Source organism: Berghia stephanieae, chromosome 4 (genome assembly GCF_034508935.2).
Source record: "Berghia stephanieae isolate SIO BIC M18660-M18661 chromosome 4, UCSD_Bste_1.3, whole genome shotgun sequence".
Lineage (NCBI taxonomy): Eukaryota > Metazoa > Mollusca > Gastropoda > Nudibranchia > Aeolidiidae > Berghia > Berghia stephanieae.
Window position 1 is genome coordinate 44,065,381 of NC_088363.1, and position 18,217 is coordinate 44,083,597.

The 18,217-nt window shown below is 36.7% G+C and overlaps 1 protein-coding gene across 4 annotated transcripts; it reads right to left on the reverse strand.

Moving 5' to 3' along the window:
- Positions 1-6,307: 6,307 nt before the first annotated feature.
- Positions 6,308-17,690, reverse strand: LOC144972016 (uncharacterized). Of its 4 annotated transcripts, none has more exons than XM_078913099.1 (2): positions 10,432-10,588; positions 6,308-7,505 (listed from the first exon to the last, which is right to left on the reverse strand). In XM_078913099.1, exons 1-2 carry the CDS (start codon positions 10,498-10,500, stop codon positions 6,840-6,842), a joined length of 735 nt encoding a protein of 244 aa, XP_078769225.1. In that variant the 5' UTR covers positions 10,501-10,588; the 3' UTR covers positions 6,308-6,839. The 4 variants fall into 4 exon arrangements, with proteins under 4 accessions (XP_078769225.1, XP_078769228.1, XP_078769226.1 ...); XM_078913102.1 differs by lacking the exon at positions 10,432-10,588 and adding an exon at positions 17,388-17,690 and having other exon boundaries at positions 6,310-7,505; XM_078913100.1 differs by lacking the exon at positions 10,432-10,588 and adding an exon at positions 17,214-17,689 and having other exon boundaries at positions 6,310-7,505.
- Positions 17,691-18,217: the final 527 nt, after the last annotated feature.

The window sequence follows — 18,217 nt, forward strand, 5'->3', positions numbered from 1 at the left end:
GAATCCTGCCTCAAATATATATATATATATATATATATATATATATATATATATATATATATATATATATATATATATATTCCTTTTTTAAATCAAATTTAAGACCAGTGTCTCTTATGGCAACATACTGATCACTCGGTTATCTTCAACCCCCCCCCCCCCCCCCCCCCCCCCGCAAAAAAAATCTTTAGCCCCCTCCATAACAATAGACCAAAACTAAATTTTGAGTTTGGTTAATTAAATATATTTTAAGACACTTGGAACAATTCAAATATTGCTTCATATATCAGTCTCGCAGATAAACGACCCCTCTGTTCTTTGTTGTCTTTTCATTACTTATCGTGTCCTATGACACAATAAGAAGAAAGTCTCTTCAGATTGGGATTGTAAATAAAACCGGTTAATTGGGACCCACAGTTGAATATTACGTTATGCGACTCCCCTCGGCGTATTTCATACAAACCATTTAAGTTGTCCTTCAACCCCACAAGGACCACATGGAGCAGGAATTTATCCCGGTGTCTGTAGCAAATTGTCACTAATCTTTGTATAGGAAGCTCGTCTACGCAAAGTACGTTCCACCAGATCAAACAGATCAACATACCCAATCATTGCTGAGTGGACAGTGGGTTAAGAAACAATTCTTTGAGGATACTTTAGATAATAAAGACAGGGGTATGTAATGAGTTTGACCAGATTTCCGTGTGGACGTTTAAATTTCATGTAGACAGGTCTCACCATCATCACCATCATCTTCTTCTCCTTTCTTCTTCATCTTCTCCTTCTTCTTCTCCTTTCTTCTTCATCTTCTCCTTCTTCTTCTTCTTTTCTTCTTCTTCTTCTTCTTCTTCTTCTTCTTCTTCTTCTTCTTCTTCTTCTTCTTCTTCTTCTTCTTCTTCTTCTTCTTCCTCTTCTCTTCTTCTTCTTCTTCTTCTTCTTCTCTTCTTCTTCTTCTTCTTCTTCTTCTCTTCTTCTTCTTCTTCTTTCTTCTTCTTCTTCTTCTTCTTCTTCTTCTTATTATTATTTATTATATTATTATTATTATTATTATTATTATTATTATTATTATTATTATTTATTATATATTATTCATCTTCTTCGTCTTTTTCTTCTCATCCTAGATTATCTTCTATTTTTGTCTTCTTTTTCTTCGTTATCTTTTGTATCTTTGCTTTCAATACCACCGCCTGAACGGGAAATCTTTGTACATAAGGGATAGTATCTACCTTTTTACTCAATTTTGTCACATTCCACGGGTTAGTGAAACGTTACAACACTTCTTATCAGCTTTACTTTGATACAAACCGTTAGAATGTCTCAATGTGCCCTTGTCTAATTGATTTTCAACACACTGTAACTGTAAGAATGTTTTAATACCCTCTTATCTCTTATTTGACATTTCTAGTATGATAATCTTTTAAACAGGATATAAATTTGTGTCAAACAATCAAAATTACATAAATCACCATTCATACTTTTATCGCTTCTCAATACTGTTGGACAATTTTTAAAAAATCATTTCCCAATATTTTTTTTTTTAAACCTTGAAAGATGAGAATTCGTATAGCGTAATATTCTCTAACAGTGCTCAGACCGTTTTACGTCCCTTGCCAACAGCAACACTTGACACGAAGCGAAGATATGACGCCTGAAAGGCGGTCTTATTTTATTTTTCCAATTGAAACAACGCTGTTTGCGACCAAGTACTCACTTTACACATGAGTACAGTGAGAGAATGTGAGCATAGTAATGAGCCTTTTCTTATAACTAAACTATGCACAGAGTGAGACTCGAGCCCGGGATCTACAGGTACGAATGCAGCCACTTCTAACGGTGTCACACTAGTATGCTATGATGATCTATCCAGGACGCAAATTCATCGCCGCAATCCTGTACGGTCGCGGACTCGCCCGGAAGCTTCGTCAAAACCCAACGTTCAACCAGATGCTCTACACAACGGTGGGGGCCGGAATATAGTTCAACCACCATTGAGTACGGACGATACCAGTTATATTGCATTTTATTTTATTTGTTTTCTACGTTAATTTGTTTATTGTTGTGCTGACGTACGAATGGTCTGTACCCGAAAGGTCCATTGTCTGTTTTGTTCCCATCCGAATCGTCTCCATGTTCAGTCTTTCGTTAGTATTACAAGATGCTCTGCGGTTTCGGGCTCTTGACCACAACGGGTACATGTTGGATATGTGGGTCTGAAGACGACTGCAATACCACAATAAAAAAAATGAAAAAATTCTCTTTATTCATCTCATATGGGGAAATTTGTCTTCACGGTCTATTCCAAAAAAGACCGGAATGTCAAAGGCATCAGTCACAATAGCGCCGCAAACAGAGCTGGGGCGAGGTGACTTGCTCAAGGCCACAAAGCGCAGCGGCGGGTGATCGACTCCGTAACTTTCGGGGAACAAAGCAAAGACCGTACGCTGAGCCACGCTGTCACAAGTATTTGATTTCTTTAAAATTAGAACAGTGGCGTGCCAGCTTACCATTCATTCTAAAATAACGATCCGTTAAAGGCTTGATTTGGCATGATTTGCATTAATTGTTTCGATTATCGATATTTTTTTGAATAAATCTTGAACCAGATTCCAAATAGATATCGATTTACAATTCCGGTCAAATTATGGCCAAAATTTTATAAGCCTTTCTCCGCATAAAAATAGATTAATCTATTGAATTTTTTAAAAAGCTAGATGTCACCTGCTTAAGCCAGCCAAATATCTTTTAAACAATTTTTGCTGAATGAATGAATAAATAAATAAATAAATAAATAAATATATATATATATATATATATATATAAAAAATCAGATTGTCTGATGCACGCCTTCGGACTTCGGACCATAAGGTTCGAGACCGTTCTGAGAGCCAAAAAGACCAATGGTTGGAAAGGGTTCTTTATTCCCATTCTCTCATTCCACTCAGGTGTAAAATGTTGAGTTCCTGACTGACAACACATGTAGTAAAACGCTTTAGTTGACACGATTAGTCTACCGCTCCATCGTCATTATTCCTTTTAACTCCATTTGGAGCATAGTACGGATATCCATTTTCAACTTTTACAGTAAAAACCGTGATGACTTGATGAGTTGGTCACTTAAATTAATAAAATAAAATTCCCTTTATTCATCTCATAGGGGAAAATTTTCTATAGGATCGATTCCACGGGAAGACTGAAATAACCCAGGCGTCAGCCGCAGTGCAGCGTCGCAAATTGAGCTAGGGCGAGATGACTTGCTCAAGGCCACAAAGCGCAGCGGCGCGTGATCGAACTTGGTACCTTCGGGGTACGAAGCAAAGACCGTGCCGCTGAGATTTTGAATTGACTAATATTTCAAACGTAAATCACTACAAACACTGACACCCTCATAGCCATAACAGTCGAGAGGCCATAATATCATTATTTTCCTGATGAAAGATTTATTGAATTCTCTCGCCTTTCTTGGCGCCTTCAACAATCATTGAATCAACAACAAAGACATAATACGTATAAGAGTATGATTTGGTTTTATAATAATTTGTCTTTATAAAAACGTCATACAAAACCTCTTTCCCCACCATTCGCTTTTATACGACCCGTCGGTTTAAGAAAGTGACAACAAAAACGTTTTGAATGCCCGCTATAGATCAAATATCAAGAGATCGAAACTTTTTTAACCAGCTAACTGCAAAACTCTAGAAAGACACGTATTAAAATTTTGGCCAGAAAATTCGTCCTTCAAATATCAATCGATTTAAATGACCTTCATCTCGGCAAAAAAAAAAAAGAACAAAAAAAAAAACTCTCTCAAACCTGGGATTTCTTAAAAATCTGCGAGGTCCCAGGTTTGATAATTTATATCAAGACGAGGGTCATTTACATCGATAGATTTTGAAAGACGAGTTTTTTTGGCCAAATTTTAAAAGACGTGTCTTTCCAGAATACGGCATTTAATTGGTTAAGGGTCCACAATATTTCACAGGTAAATAATTTACACAGAAAAAAGTTTTAAGGTTTTTATGACTGTTTGAGATCATAAAAATATCAAGGAGTTTTCCCAGAACGTTTTGTCTTTTTTAAAGGGTTTTACTGCGCTTTCGACACGTTTAGGTCATGTCCGACGTGCACTTATTATATATATATATATATATATATATATATATATATATATATATATATATATATATATATATATATATATATATATATATTTGTAGGTCTGATAACCCAATTCCTTATGGGCTCAATGTTGTAATGGAAATCTAAAAAAAATGACGCAAAATGTTGTCCATTACAACAATGTTAAACTGGGCCCATACGTAGGTTCGGGTGTCAAACCTGCATATATGTACACGTCGGTCATGTCCGTAGCAGTAAGAAGGGAGAAAGGGGATAGTTATAAAGATTATAGATTGACATTAAAAGCATAGCAGAAAAAGTAAGACAAAGGAAAATGGTTCAAATGGGAAACAGATGTCGATTCCAACAGCAGCAGATTATGAGTTTGCTAAGTTTGAGATTAACTGAAAGTCTTCTCCAGGAGGGGGTCCCGATAGCTCAGTTGGTAGAGCACTCGCTTCACACGCAAAGGGACCAAGATCGATTGAGATTTTTTCTGATCCCCTGTCCACCCAACAGTGAATGGGTAACTGAGTCTGTAAGATTTGGTGGAAATGGCTTTGCGATACTCTAGCATCCCATCCAAAGGATAGCAAGCAATTGCTATTGTCCGTTTCACGATATAGAAACTGGGATAATCTCCAGATTCATTGGGCCCAATGGCTCTGAAGGACTGCTTCTCCAGGAAGTTTCCCAAAACATGAAACGTTTAATTTTAGGCAAGAGGGAAAAACAAATTAGAGAGGAAACAAAACAAAACAAAACAGTAGCGTACTGAGGGAAGAAAGGGAGTTAAGCTGCTGACGTTTTAATGCTTTAAAAAAAAAATACGAATAACAATAAATAGTCAAGTGGAATGGAAGACTGAATTAAGTTTTAAAAAGGCATATGATGTGGACGTTTTCGGGTTTCCTCTTTGTCAACAAATAAATAACAATTTGAAATTGAATGTTAGCTTCAACCTAATAAATGAAAACAGATAATGGGGACGTTTCAGGTTTCCCCTTAATCAGCAAAACAGGATCAATGAAACACTACAGACAAATGAGATAACATTATCTCATTCGTCTGTAGTGTTTCTTTCATTCATCCTCTTTTGTTGTTGATTATTATTATTATTATTATTATTATTATTATTATTATTATTATTATTATTATTATTATTATTATTATTATTATTATTATTATTATTATTATTATTATTATTATTATTATTATTATTATTATGATTATTATTATTATTATTATTATTATTATTATTATTATTATTATTATTATTATTATTATTATTATCATTATGAGAGGTGAGAGGATGGCGTTTGATGTTTTTGTTGACAGAGGGCAAAAACCCGAGACGTCAACATTATCTGTTTTCGGAAATCAAATTAAAGCTTCTATCCCATCTGACTATCGTTATGTATTTCTTCTAGCTTCAAGCATTATAACGCATTTTCAGCATGTCAGACAGGTAAAACAGAAGTAGTCTTTCAGAGCCATTTCGGCCCGGTTTCTATGGCATGAAACGGATAATACCAATTAATTAATTGTTTGACACTCTGTGGATGGGACGCCAGAGAACAAGCACAATGAGAATGAAAGGTTTTTTTCTGTGTGATATATTTGGTGATAGAAACAACATCTATCTCTTATTTATTATTTCCATTGGATAGCAATTCACTCAATAATTCATCAATCTGTCTCTTCCTCGATTCTCCCTGTCTTTCTTTCTTTCTCCTTCTCTCTCTCTTATTTTCTTTCACTCTCTCTCTCTGTCTCTCTCTCCCTCTCTCTCTCTCTCTCTCTCTCTCTAGCTCTCTCTCTCTCTCTCTCCCTCTCTCTCTCTCTCTCTCTCTCTCTCTCTCTCTCTCTCTCTCTCTCTCTCTCTCTCTCTCTCTCTCTCTCTCTCTCTCTCCCTCCCTCCCTCCCTCTCTCTCCAGCAGTCAAAGATATATTCAACAAACATACATTACCATATTTTTCTTTCTAAAAACATCTCTATATCACACACACACACACAGCACACACACACACACACACACACACACACACATATAAACTCAAACACGCACACACACATATATATATATATATATATATATATATATATATATATATATATATACATATATATATATTAAATATATATATATATATACATATATATATATTAAATATATATATATATATTCTCTTTCTCTCTCTCTCTCTCTCTCTCTCTCTCTCTCTCTCTCTCTCTCTCTTCTCCCTCACATTTTCCTCACACTATTCCATTCATTCTATCACATATTGTATGAAAGAAATCCCTTGCCAACAAAACATCGCTCCTCTAATTTACCCTTTGTTCACGAAAAGGCCAAAGCGTTCTGTCACTTAAAATAACCATCCTTTTGTCCATTGACAATATAATAAGTAACATCTATGTGATCCAATCAAAACTAAACTTGCACTTTTTGGAAGATACTTTCCATAGAGTTAGTAATCAAAACACTAGAATATTAAAACTATTATAAATAAGATTCAACTTTCCTCTTCTCTTCTAACAGTTCAATATAGAAACATTAATATCGACTTTTTCTCCTTTACGAAACTTAATTTTGCAATTTTTTAAATGTCTTTTATCAACTTGCTATTGCATTATTTGTCAACGATACACCATCATACGTTGTCGGGATCGAAATTTTCTCTATTATTTCTTTATTTCTTTGCATAATAATTCTTTGTATCTATTCCTTTTCTAAAAACATTTTATTGTGCCAAAAACACAAAGTAGTAGAAATTTTTAACAAATACGGTATAAAAGCTAAAAGTCCGTGAAATCTATGATCCTGCTGGGCGACTTTATACGTAAACAAATTATCCTTCTCGTTATGGACGCTCATGAAATTAAACGTTTCGCTGAGTTGAGTATTCAAAATGATCTGTAAATTGTCCACTGTCTCGTTTATATGGGGTTCTCGCATTCTCGTAACGCCGTTACAATAATCACACATTTTCTGGTACAACTTCTGGCCCTCCACGTGAAGCTGTTTCAACTGTTCCCAGAAATCGAGGTACTCCTGGAGGACGCCATGACACTTTTCAATAGGCGCGCCTCGTTTTGGAATTTTTCTAGCGATATCGTACGTCTGCCGGAACAAGGCGATGGTAGCCGTTTCCTGAGGGACGAGCTGAGGCAGGGTGATCTGGATAAGTTTTAAAGCATCCACGAAGGTCTGTCTTCGTCGGTCGAACCAGTCCATGTACTGTATTTTGAGTTTGTTGAGGCAGCCCATGTGGGACAGAACGTCTGTTTTCAGGTTGTCCAGCTCGAGGACTTTGAGTTCGAATTCTGAGTGACCGTTCTTGACTTTCTTCATGTTGGTTACAGGTGGCCGTGGGGTCGGTGTTGTCTGAGGAAGAGAAAAAGAACGAAATTTATTAAATCAAGTAGTAAGCTATAAAATGGGTAAGGTATATAAAGCTTTATACCGGGGAGAAAGAAAACGAAGGTAACGGTTCTTTCTTTATTATTTCTTTTTTGAGATCTTATATAGCGCAATATCACGTAACATGTAAAATGAGACATTGGACCTGTTGGGCGATATTACATTTTTTTTTGGACAGAGACAAAGCTGTTGAAGGCCAGGTACTCATTTTACACCTGAGTACGGTACACCAGAGAATGTGAGCTAAATAGCCTTTTCAGAAGACTCAACTATGAGCCGAGCGAGGCTCAAAACCAGGACCTTTCAATCTGAAAGCGAGTGTCATACCACAAGACCACATAGCCGCTCAAAGAGAACGTTCTTTTTTTACTGTTCCTGTTATCTTCAAACCATATCTGATATACTAACTGATATATAATAACTACAGATGGCGTCGGTCGTCTCTTTGTTATCATTTTAGACCACCAGTTGGATGATAATAGGTTCTCGTTCAATTCTCTCTATTTAATACTATTTAAATTTTATACATGATGCTTTTGTATTTTGGTGCGATTGCTCTGGCAGTCGGACATGTTGATTACTTCACTTAAACGCATAACATCAATATAAGATCAACTAATGCGTATGTCTAATTGTTTAAATTCGATACCTTAGAGAGATTACCATTTTTAAAAGTAATACAAGCAAAGAAAAGTACAGATCAAATTTGAATATACAATTGAACTAATTATAGTGGAAATAATCTGACTGGTGTCAACGAGTTTGGTGATTTACTGATTGAAATCTTGTGGTTGTAAAGTTAGATCATGTTATTTTCATATTTATATTTAATGATTTTGCTCCACGCCAAGGAACGTTTTCATTCCGCGGACAAAGTCCTGTGAAAATTTATAATCTTTCAGGAAATGTCAGAAGACTGAGTTGTTCCGTTAGATTATTTTTTAATGAAAAAGATGTTGCTTAGATTATGTTTCTGTATTCATGCTTATTATGTTGCGTCATGTTTTTTTCCCTTTGTTTTTAAATTTATGTAAAGCGCCGCAGAGAAAGACATTATATCGATATTTAGGTGCTATCTAAATTCATTATTTATTTATAATGTCGTGAAGAACAGGATTTCAAAAAATTATTTTAAATCCAAAATGACAATCAAAATTGAGAATTTAGCCGTTTATCTAGTTTTTAAGTAGATGCTTGTATAGTTTTTATTGTTTTTATTATAAGCTGAAAAAGGATTCTGAGCCCTAAATATTCCGTGTTTGGTACTTTGTTGGGGTCTTTTTGTTGGTTTTGTGTTTTTGTGTTTTATTTTAATTTATTTTTTAAGCTGTTATATTCATTTTTGTTTATTCCTATTTGAATGCGGTGGTGTTCATGATATTAAATACCATTGGGAATGTGTAAAGCTATTCCTATATAAATTCTTACAGCCAGCACTGTCTATAGAAGGCATAAATAACATTTATTTTCTTCCATTGATTACACAATATTATTTGAATAACTTTCCCGGAGTCAGCACGCCGTAGAGTGAACGACTTAAAGATCTTTAGAAATATAAGTATTAAGTATGATTTCCCTTCGCCCCCCCCCCCCCCCCCCCCCTTACCCCTAAATCTTTTCAATAACATTTCTAAGCGTATATTATGTTTCCATTTTTATGAATTACTTTTAAAAATATATTATTATTATTACTTTTATAGTATAAGTTGGTTTTGTATAGGAAAGCCCTACTCTCTCTCTCTCTCTCTCTCTCTCTCTCTCTCTCTCTGTGTGTGTGTGTGCGTGTGTGTGTGTGTGTTTCTCTCATTCTCATCTTTATCGCTCTTTCTCCCCCCTCTTCTCTCTCTCGCTCTCTCTCTCTCTCTCTCTCTCTCTCTCTCTATCATTTTATCGCTTACTCCCCTCTCTCTCTCCCATTTTATCGCTCTCCCTACCCCTCTCGCTCTCATTTTTATCGCTCTCCGCACCCTCTCTCTCTCTCTCTCTCTCTCTCTCTCTCTCTCTCTCTTATTAGGTTCTGTATCTCTCTCAATTATCCTCTGTCTGTCTGTCTGTCTGTCTCTCTGTCTCTGTCTCTGTCCCTCTCTCTCTCTCTCTCTCTCTTTCTCTCTCTCTCTCTACCTCTTTCGATCGCTCTCTCGTGTTATCTTTTCCCTTACTCTTATCTCTCTCTCTCGCTCTCTCTTTCTCTCTCTCTCTCTCTCTCTCTCGTTTCTTACTCTCTCTATCTCTTTCTTTGTCTCTCTCTATTCTCACTCTCTCTCTATCTCTCTCTCTCTCTCTCTCTCTCTCTCTTTCTCTCTGGGTCCAACTCACTCTCTATTTTAATTTTCTCTCGTTCTCTCTCTTACACACACACACAGACACACACAGACACACACATACACACACAAACACACTCCATCAATCTATTAAGTCTGATTCAAAAACAGAAATTCATATGAATCCGAAGGTGACATAGATATCCTTTAGTAGCAGGGTTTATATGAATATTAGGATTACAGGACGTAGAAGAGCGAGAATGAATGTTCTTTATAATAACAAGAAATTGAGTGAGTAGTAAAGTGCCAGAAGACAACAGAGAATAAAAACTTCGCGGCGGCGATGGGGGCTCGAACCCGCGACCTTACTGATACGACAACTCCACCTGGCCGGGGAGATCGTGACTCTGCCGTATGAGCTATACACGACTCCAAAAAAACTTGCTTCAAATTTTAGTCGATCTGGAGCCACTCCTCCCCGACTTCTTAAGGTCACGGGTTCAACACACACAACTCGAACCATGGACCTTCCGATCCGAAGCACTAAGCACATTATTTTTTTTTTTACAAAAGTTATATTTTTCATTCAAAATCAAAAGTATTTATCAATAACAAATAAGGTTTCAAACCGTGGGCGTATTGTTTTCTGTCCTGTTCTGGCGTCTACTCAACCACCGTCTCTCACATTCGAAATCCATGTTAACTGTGTCTTAAGTCCATTAAGAAGTACAAGTGTCCAGTGTTTGCGAATAACAAATTAATGGACAGTGGTAAGTACTTATAGTAATAATAGTTGATTATAGTAGTATATACTTGGTTTGTGTTTTGTTTCCTGTTGCAATCCTTTTGTTGGTGTTACTTAAAGCATAGGGCCCTGATCTTACACACACACACACACACACACATTCAATGTTTCTTTCTCTCACCAATGACTGACTGACTGACGTGTGTGTTAATGAATTCAGTGGCATAATGACGGGACTTAATTAAAACCGGATTATAGGGAAGCGTTTATTTGGAAAACGATAAGCGCCACTGGTGATATAGGTTTAAGTTTCCTTTTATAAAAAAAACCCCACAAAATCTCAATATATCTGCCCTCCAGATGAAACGGACCAGCACACAAAGCTATGTATGTTTTTAAAGGTTTTAATCTCATTGATCATGCTCAATTATTGTTTCTATTTCAATTACAGAAATCCTGTGTCAAATTTATTGTTATAATCTATTAAATTTTCAGTGATGGATCATGTTACTTATTTGCAGGTCTGATAACCAATTTTATTATGGACTTATTGTTGTGATGGAAAATTCTCAAAATCCTACACAAAATATCGTCCTTTACAACACTTTTAAAACAAGTGCATAATTGCGTTCGGTTTTTAGACCTGCAAATATGTGCAACTTGGTCATTATGTTAAAATTATCAAGGGCAAAAGCGAGTCTCAATTTGAAATTAATTTTATTCGTTTTTCACATCAGAAGAGAAATGTAAAAGTACGACTTCTATAGTTTGCTTTTTTTAAAATTCTTATTTTGGAGATATTTTTCTGTTTACACCAAAAATGAAATGAATTGATGTATACACAGAAAGAAAGCCTGTTTTCATAATGACTTTTTCTATTTTTTGGCGCCGTTTCCATGACAACGGACAATATTTTCTTAAAAACAAAATTCACTTTCATCCTTTTTAAACAAAGGCATTATACCTGAGTTCATTTCAAATTTTTTTTAAAGCATTATTGGAGCCCCTTCTCTCTCCCCCCCCCCCCCCCCCCACCCCCTTTGCTCCTTTTTTAATCTAAAAGGGAAAAAAATATGGAATTTTTTTCCCATTAAAGCGAATTCTCGATTACACAGCGATGCCTCATTTAACTCTTCCACGTCAAATCACTAATCGAATTTGTGACAGCAGTTAGTACTATATACAAACACACAACACACACACACACACACACACACACACACACACATATATATATATATATATATATATATATATATATATATATATATACAGACATACATTCCTATGCACAAACATACACATACATATACAAACAGACAACACACTCAGTCATACAAACACACAATATACCCAATGGCACCATTGACCAATTACTTCACCTACCATTACACCCACCATTTCACCTACCATTGTCTACCAACTCCAAAACCAATATATGCCCAATGTAAAACAGTCCCCAACCCACTAATCCACCGGGATTTGACCAAGGTAGCCTCGCACTAATCCAATGATTGAACCCATACCAGACCTGCCTACTTGAAATTAGAAAAATCGGAGTTTTCAGTGGTAATAACATAGTAAATATTATTACTGCCTTTTAAAAGTATAAATTTGTGTTTAAATACATTAAATTATTGCTTTATAATCCTTTATATACGAGTACTATCTCTTGCAACAAAACTTTGTTTTCAAGAAGTTTATTGAATTTAAAAATCTTTATATAATTGTCAATTAAGACCCACAATCCGAACTTCTCAGGGGTAATAACATAGTTGACATTATAACTACTTTTTAAAATGAACAATTTGTGTTTTAAATAAATTAAATTAATGCTTCGAACTCGTTTATATACTAGTTCCAGCAACAACAATTGGTTTTCAATAAGTTTATTTAATTAAATAGTTTATATCATTGTCAATAAGAACACAAAAATTCGAAGTTCTACGATATTTTCCTAGGAGTTGGCAGGTCCGCCACATATTTTATCGATTCCATTTTAAGGTCAATCCACTTTTACTTCCTCTATTCGTTCCTTTGTGTAGGTACAAGGTCAGCAGACCTATCACCTACGCAGATTAAATACATGCTGATTGAATGCGTTTAAGTATAATGAATACTCATCAGTTCTACCCGCCAGTGAGGCAATGTTGTCTTTTTGCATGATATTCGCCTTTTACGGACCGACGGTCAAGGGTTCGAGTCCTCTTGTTACACCACATAGCTACACACAATAAAATAAGCAACAAAAATATCAGCAACAATAAAAACCTAATAGGAAAAAAAAAGTTGTGACGTCAGACCTTCTACTTTTCCGGTTCCAAAATCCTTGAATGTGTGTATGTAATAAATCCTTCGGAGGACTTGCAATAAACAGGTTACATATTGAGTCACAAGATGGCATAACTATTTTAGTAGCAGGATGTATAGGCAGATTCTTACGATTACTGGACGTTAAAGAGTGAGGATTGATGATATGTATTGACGACAAGCGTATTCCTAGACAAAATTAAAAAGGTTCCACCACTCTTAAACCAGAAGTATGTATTTAGTCCTCCGGAAGACTGGTTTTACACTTCCTCTGAGATTGAAACCAGTCTTTTGACATCACACTTTTGTTTCCTATTTTTTGCCTGGGTTTCTTCTTTAAATTCTTTCTCAACTATACTATTTCACTTCGAATACACAATACCGAAATGAGGATTACTTGATTAGATTACTGTTTTTGTGCCGTAAAAGGGAAGTCTATGTCTGTGTGGCAAATGTAACGTTGAAAAGGAGCCGGCCATCCTACCACATTGCCATTCCAATATCCTATGACAAATGAGTACACAGAGAAAGAAAGCGAGAGAAAGACTGAAAGAGAGAGAAAGAGAAAAGACAAGATGAGTGGGTGGGGAGGGGAAGAGAGATGGAGAAGATGAGAAAAAGAGAATAGATAGCAATTAGAAAAAAAAGAATGAGATAGAGGAAAGAAGGAGATGAGAAAAAAAAAAGAGAGAGAGAGAGAGAGGAAGAGAGAAAAAAGAGAAAAAGAGAGAGAACGATAGCGAGAGAAAAAAGTAAAGAGATAGAAAGAGAGAGAAAGAGAACGCGAGAGAGAGAGAGAGAGAGAGAGAGAGAGAGAGAGAGAGAGAGACCAGAAGAGAGAGAGAAGAGAGAGAGAGAGAAGAGAGAGAGAGAGAGAGGGAGACCAGAAGAGAGAGAGAGAGAGAGAGAGAGAGAGAGAGAGACCTGAAGAGAGAAAAAGAGAGATAGAGATGGGGAAGAGAAATATTTGATGTAAAAAGAATCGAACCATGTCAATTGCCAAAAATAATTCCTGGTATTCCACTAGTCTAAAATTCAACCAAAGTGTTTGAACGGCGGTGGTGGGTGAACCGGGCGCAGGCAGGGGGGAGGCGAATTAAAGCAACAAGCTGTTCAAACCAATTTATTTAAATCCTAGACGCCAATTTATATGACAGGTCCCTAGTAGCACATAATCCAAGTGTCAATATGTACCGCCCCATGTCCGACTTTATGCCATTGTATCAATACGACTTATTAGAAATGGGAGTTATTTACTGGTTGACGATATCTATCACAAACATAGACTTCGTGCAGCTATAATGTGGTCCTGAGGTACGACACTTGTCTTTTGGATTAGAAGGCCCTGGGATCGAGTCCCGTTTAAGCGGCGTATAGTTGAGTCACATTCTTTCTCCGTAAATGTGTAAAATGAGTATCTGGCCGTTAACAGCGCTGTATCTGTCAGAAATAACTGTAATAATGTTAAGTATTGCTGTTGTCTTGGGACTCCTTGTGAAGCGCAGTGGAGAACGTTTAGTGGATATTGCTCTATATAAAATGCTCAAGCTCAAAGCTCAAGTTCGTCAGTACAAGCCTGTTACCCGAACCAACCAGCTTCACAAATTGTGAGTTTTTATCACAGTATTTTGACACACTGATGAGGGAATTGAATCGCGACATCTGACTAAATCATGCATTATTCTCAATCATCTGTGTTAAAATTATGAATGCTGCTCAGGATCTAAGCCAGATTGTTTCAGTTAGATTTAAGCGGCTATGGTCAGTGTATGACCTCCTTTGGATGAAGTCTGAGTCGACCTCGCTCGGCGCATAGTGCCTCCTTGGAAAATGGCTCTTTACTCACCGTACAGTGTAACAAGAGTACCTGGCCGTTAACAGCTGGAAAAAAATTGAATATCGCTGACAGGCGTCATCAGTCTGTTCTACATGTTCGAATCCCAGTCTGATTTGTCTGGCACTGTTTCATGGACACCTTTTCAGATTGTCCAGCTAACTGGTCTTGTGATATGATACACGCCTTCGGACCGGAAGGTACAGGGTTCGAGTCCGACTCTGAGCGGGGCATAGTTTAGATGCCTTGGAATGCATAAACTCCATCTCTCACCGTAATCAGGGGTAAAATGAATACATGACCCTAAACAGTGCTATCTCTGTCGGGAAAAAAACCCAATTGTATTATAGACAATAGTCGTCATATCTAAAATGCTACGTGTTGCTATTGAATAGGAATCGATGTTGTGCTGTTGAGCATATGTTAGTGAGGAAAAGCAGACAAATATAATAAGGAATGAATAATGAAAAACGTTAGATACATAATTAACACAGTTGGCTTCCGTCTGATTTTTCCTAACTACTACGTGTCTTGAATGTTGGCAAAGCTATCTGGAAGTCCTGGGTCGAGCCTATTGGTTAGTTGAGTCCCTGGTACAAGACATTACTAATTCTCCTCTCTCGTGTTGAAGAATACGCTTAAACTTGGTCTTTTGGAAAATCGATTGATAGTGGGACTTGCAAGTCAATTGTTTCGTAATTTAGACGTGTTTGCTTTTAAAGCGCCTGAGCACGTTTAGTGGATATTGTGCTATATAAAAGCTCAACTTTATGTTTTGTTTTTAAAGCTTTTACGGCACTTGCGATGCCTTTAGATCATTTCAGCGCCAGAAAATAGTGAAGAAAATGGGATAGTTAAATTTCAAGATGTACAATTAACACGAGAAAAAGTAAAGACAAAGGGGATTGGTTCAAATAGAGAACAAATGTTGATTCCAAGAGCAGTGTACTTAGTTTAAGATCACCTAAAAGTCTCATCCACACTTATGTGTGGCTATGTGGTCTTGTGGTATGACACTCGCTTTTGGATCGGAAGGTCCTGGGATCAGGCCCCGCTCGATGCATAATTGAGTGCTTGGAAAAGGCTCTTTACTCACATTCTCTCACCGTGCTCAGGTGTAAAAATGAGTACTTGGCCGTTAACAGCGTTGTCTCTGTCCGAAAAAAAAATGCAACATCGCCTAGCAGGTGTCGTGTCCCGTCCTACATGTTACATGTTGCTGTTGACCAGGGACCCCTTGTAAAGCGCTTTGAGCACGTTTATTGGATATTGCTCTATATAAAAGCTCACTTTTTAAAAAATGAACACGAGTTAAAGAAAATGTGTTCAACTGTTTCAAAAAGTTATTCTGTTGGGGTGGAAAATGAAAAAAAATACGCCCTTTCAAGTGGCATATTATGCGTTAGATGCCGTTGCCTATGCATTCCATAATGGAATATTGATACTATGCGTTTAGATAAAATACTTACCACATCAGCCAGTCAGATTAAACATTCCAATACACAAAACTATGTAATCATAAGAATCTGCCTATAATATATCCTTATACTAAAACAGTTATGCCACCTTATGATTCAGTATGTAACCTATTCAACGATTATACTTGGTCCGGACAACTGGTTACACACTTCCAATGAGTTTTGAACCGAAAAAAATTAAGGTGTGATGTCACGACCTCACTCTGACCTATTTGAAGCCCACGCAAGATAATGTTTTGGCAAAGTCGTATTGTTACCATATTATACAATGCAATGGCCGGGGAACCTCTATACTTGTAATTTATACATACAACTGCTACCTTCTAACAAATAATAAAAGGTTACGTCAGAGCCACTTTAATGGGTGCCGATAGCTCAGTTGGAGCACTCGATTCACATGCGAAGGGACCGAGATCGATCCCGAGTGCAGTCGAGATTTATTTGCTGACCTCCCTGTCTACCCAACAGTAAATGGGCAACTGAGTCTGTTAGATCTGACAGAAAGAACTTTGTGATAGACCAGTGTCCTATCCCAAGGGCAGCAAAAAATTCCTATTTTCCGCTTCACGCTATAGAAACGGGAATAAACGCCAGCTCCGTGGGCCATATGGCTCTGAAGGACTACTTTTTTTTCAGAGCCACTTTGAGAGTTGTTAGTAACCGGATAAGTGGCGAGTTTCACAAACCTTTTCCACGACGTTGAGGTCTTGAGTATATCATTTTACAAACACTATCCCACTCGTCTCAAGTGTGAATAAGAGCCTGGTTATAGGCGGTGATAATATTATATTATCGCAATAAAGCTCACATCAAAAGGACGCCTAGCAGGCGACGTGTACCATTCTTCAAAATAGAAGTTTGGTTTCTTGTGGTTCATTTAGGTAACAAATGGATATTTGCAAAGGAAATCTGTCAGGAGGGACCCGTGAATTGCGCTATATAGATATATTCGGATCTCTTTTTATTTAATAAATTGAACTATATAAAAATGAATCATACATCAATCCAAATGATTAAAGAAAAAAAATTAAAACAAATACTTACACTCAAATTACAAATTATGTCCGAAATCCTGTATTGATTATACACATTTGGTAATTAATCACTCACACTTCAGAAATGTAATCATAGAATAATCGCGTAGCACATCATAAATAAATCGCCATTGACACGCTAAGCTAAACACCACACTCGGACACTCTGCATCCATTACATTACCTTGCAATGTAAATCCGATTTCTTTCACATTATGTCAGTAAAACAGCAATTTCAACGTTCTGGTCAACGGTCCCCGGCATATTATAATTATTATTACTATTCTGATTATGGTTACACGATCGACTAGCTACTTAAAACGGTAACCACTCCAAATAACATTCTTATCATGCACACACACACACACACACACACACACACATCATATTATTATACAGCACAATCATACATACCTAACCCTCACCACCGACGCCAAACAAAACCAACTCTCATAACGACAGCTGATAATAAACCGGAGAAAGTTTTAAGGAGGGGTAACTAAGCACTTTATATTTTCATAACAAAATCCTTAACACACATAATTTATTAACACGATAAGCACACAACGCATATAGATACCAACACACACATACATTCAAACAAGTCTCTTTCTTTTACCTCTCAATTCAAGATTAAGTACCGTCGCGAGACACAAATCCCCCCCCCCCCCTTCCCTCCCCACCGCCCTCCCCTCCCCCACTGCATTTTTTTTTTTTTACCTCCAACACTTACACTGATATTCTGGTGTGTTTTCAGAACACTTTTCATTTAATCTCGAATCATTTCCCCATTAACGTCTTCAATGGGAGAATCAAAAAGTAATTCAAAAGACTACAAAATAAAGCTAATGTCCTTTACATACCCTGGTAAACGCATTCGCAACTTGACCCTTACTCTGGCAAAACATTTTTTTCGGATTTGGTCAGAAGAAGTCTTTTAATTCATAACACATATTTCTGCTCTGCTTTAAAAAAACAACAATCGAAAAATACGTTTCTAAAACGGATCCTTCA

Excerpts from the sequence above, each read along its gene's own strand:
- LOC144972016 (XM_078913099.1), bottom strand. The coding sequence starts at position 10,500 with ATGGATTTCGAATGTGAGAGACGGTGGTTGAGTAGACGCCAGAACAGG. Across the intron at positions 7,506-10,431 it reads CAGAAAACAATACGCCCACG|ACAACACCGACCCCACGGCC; the intron begins GTTTGAAACCTT and ends TCTCTTCCTCAG.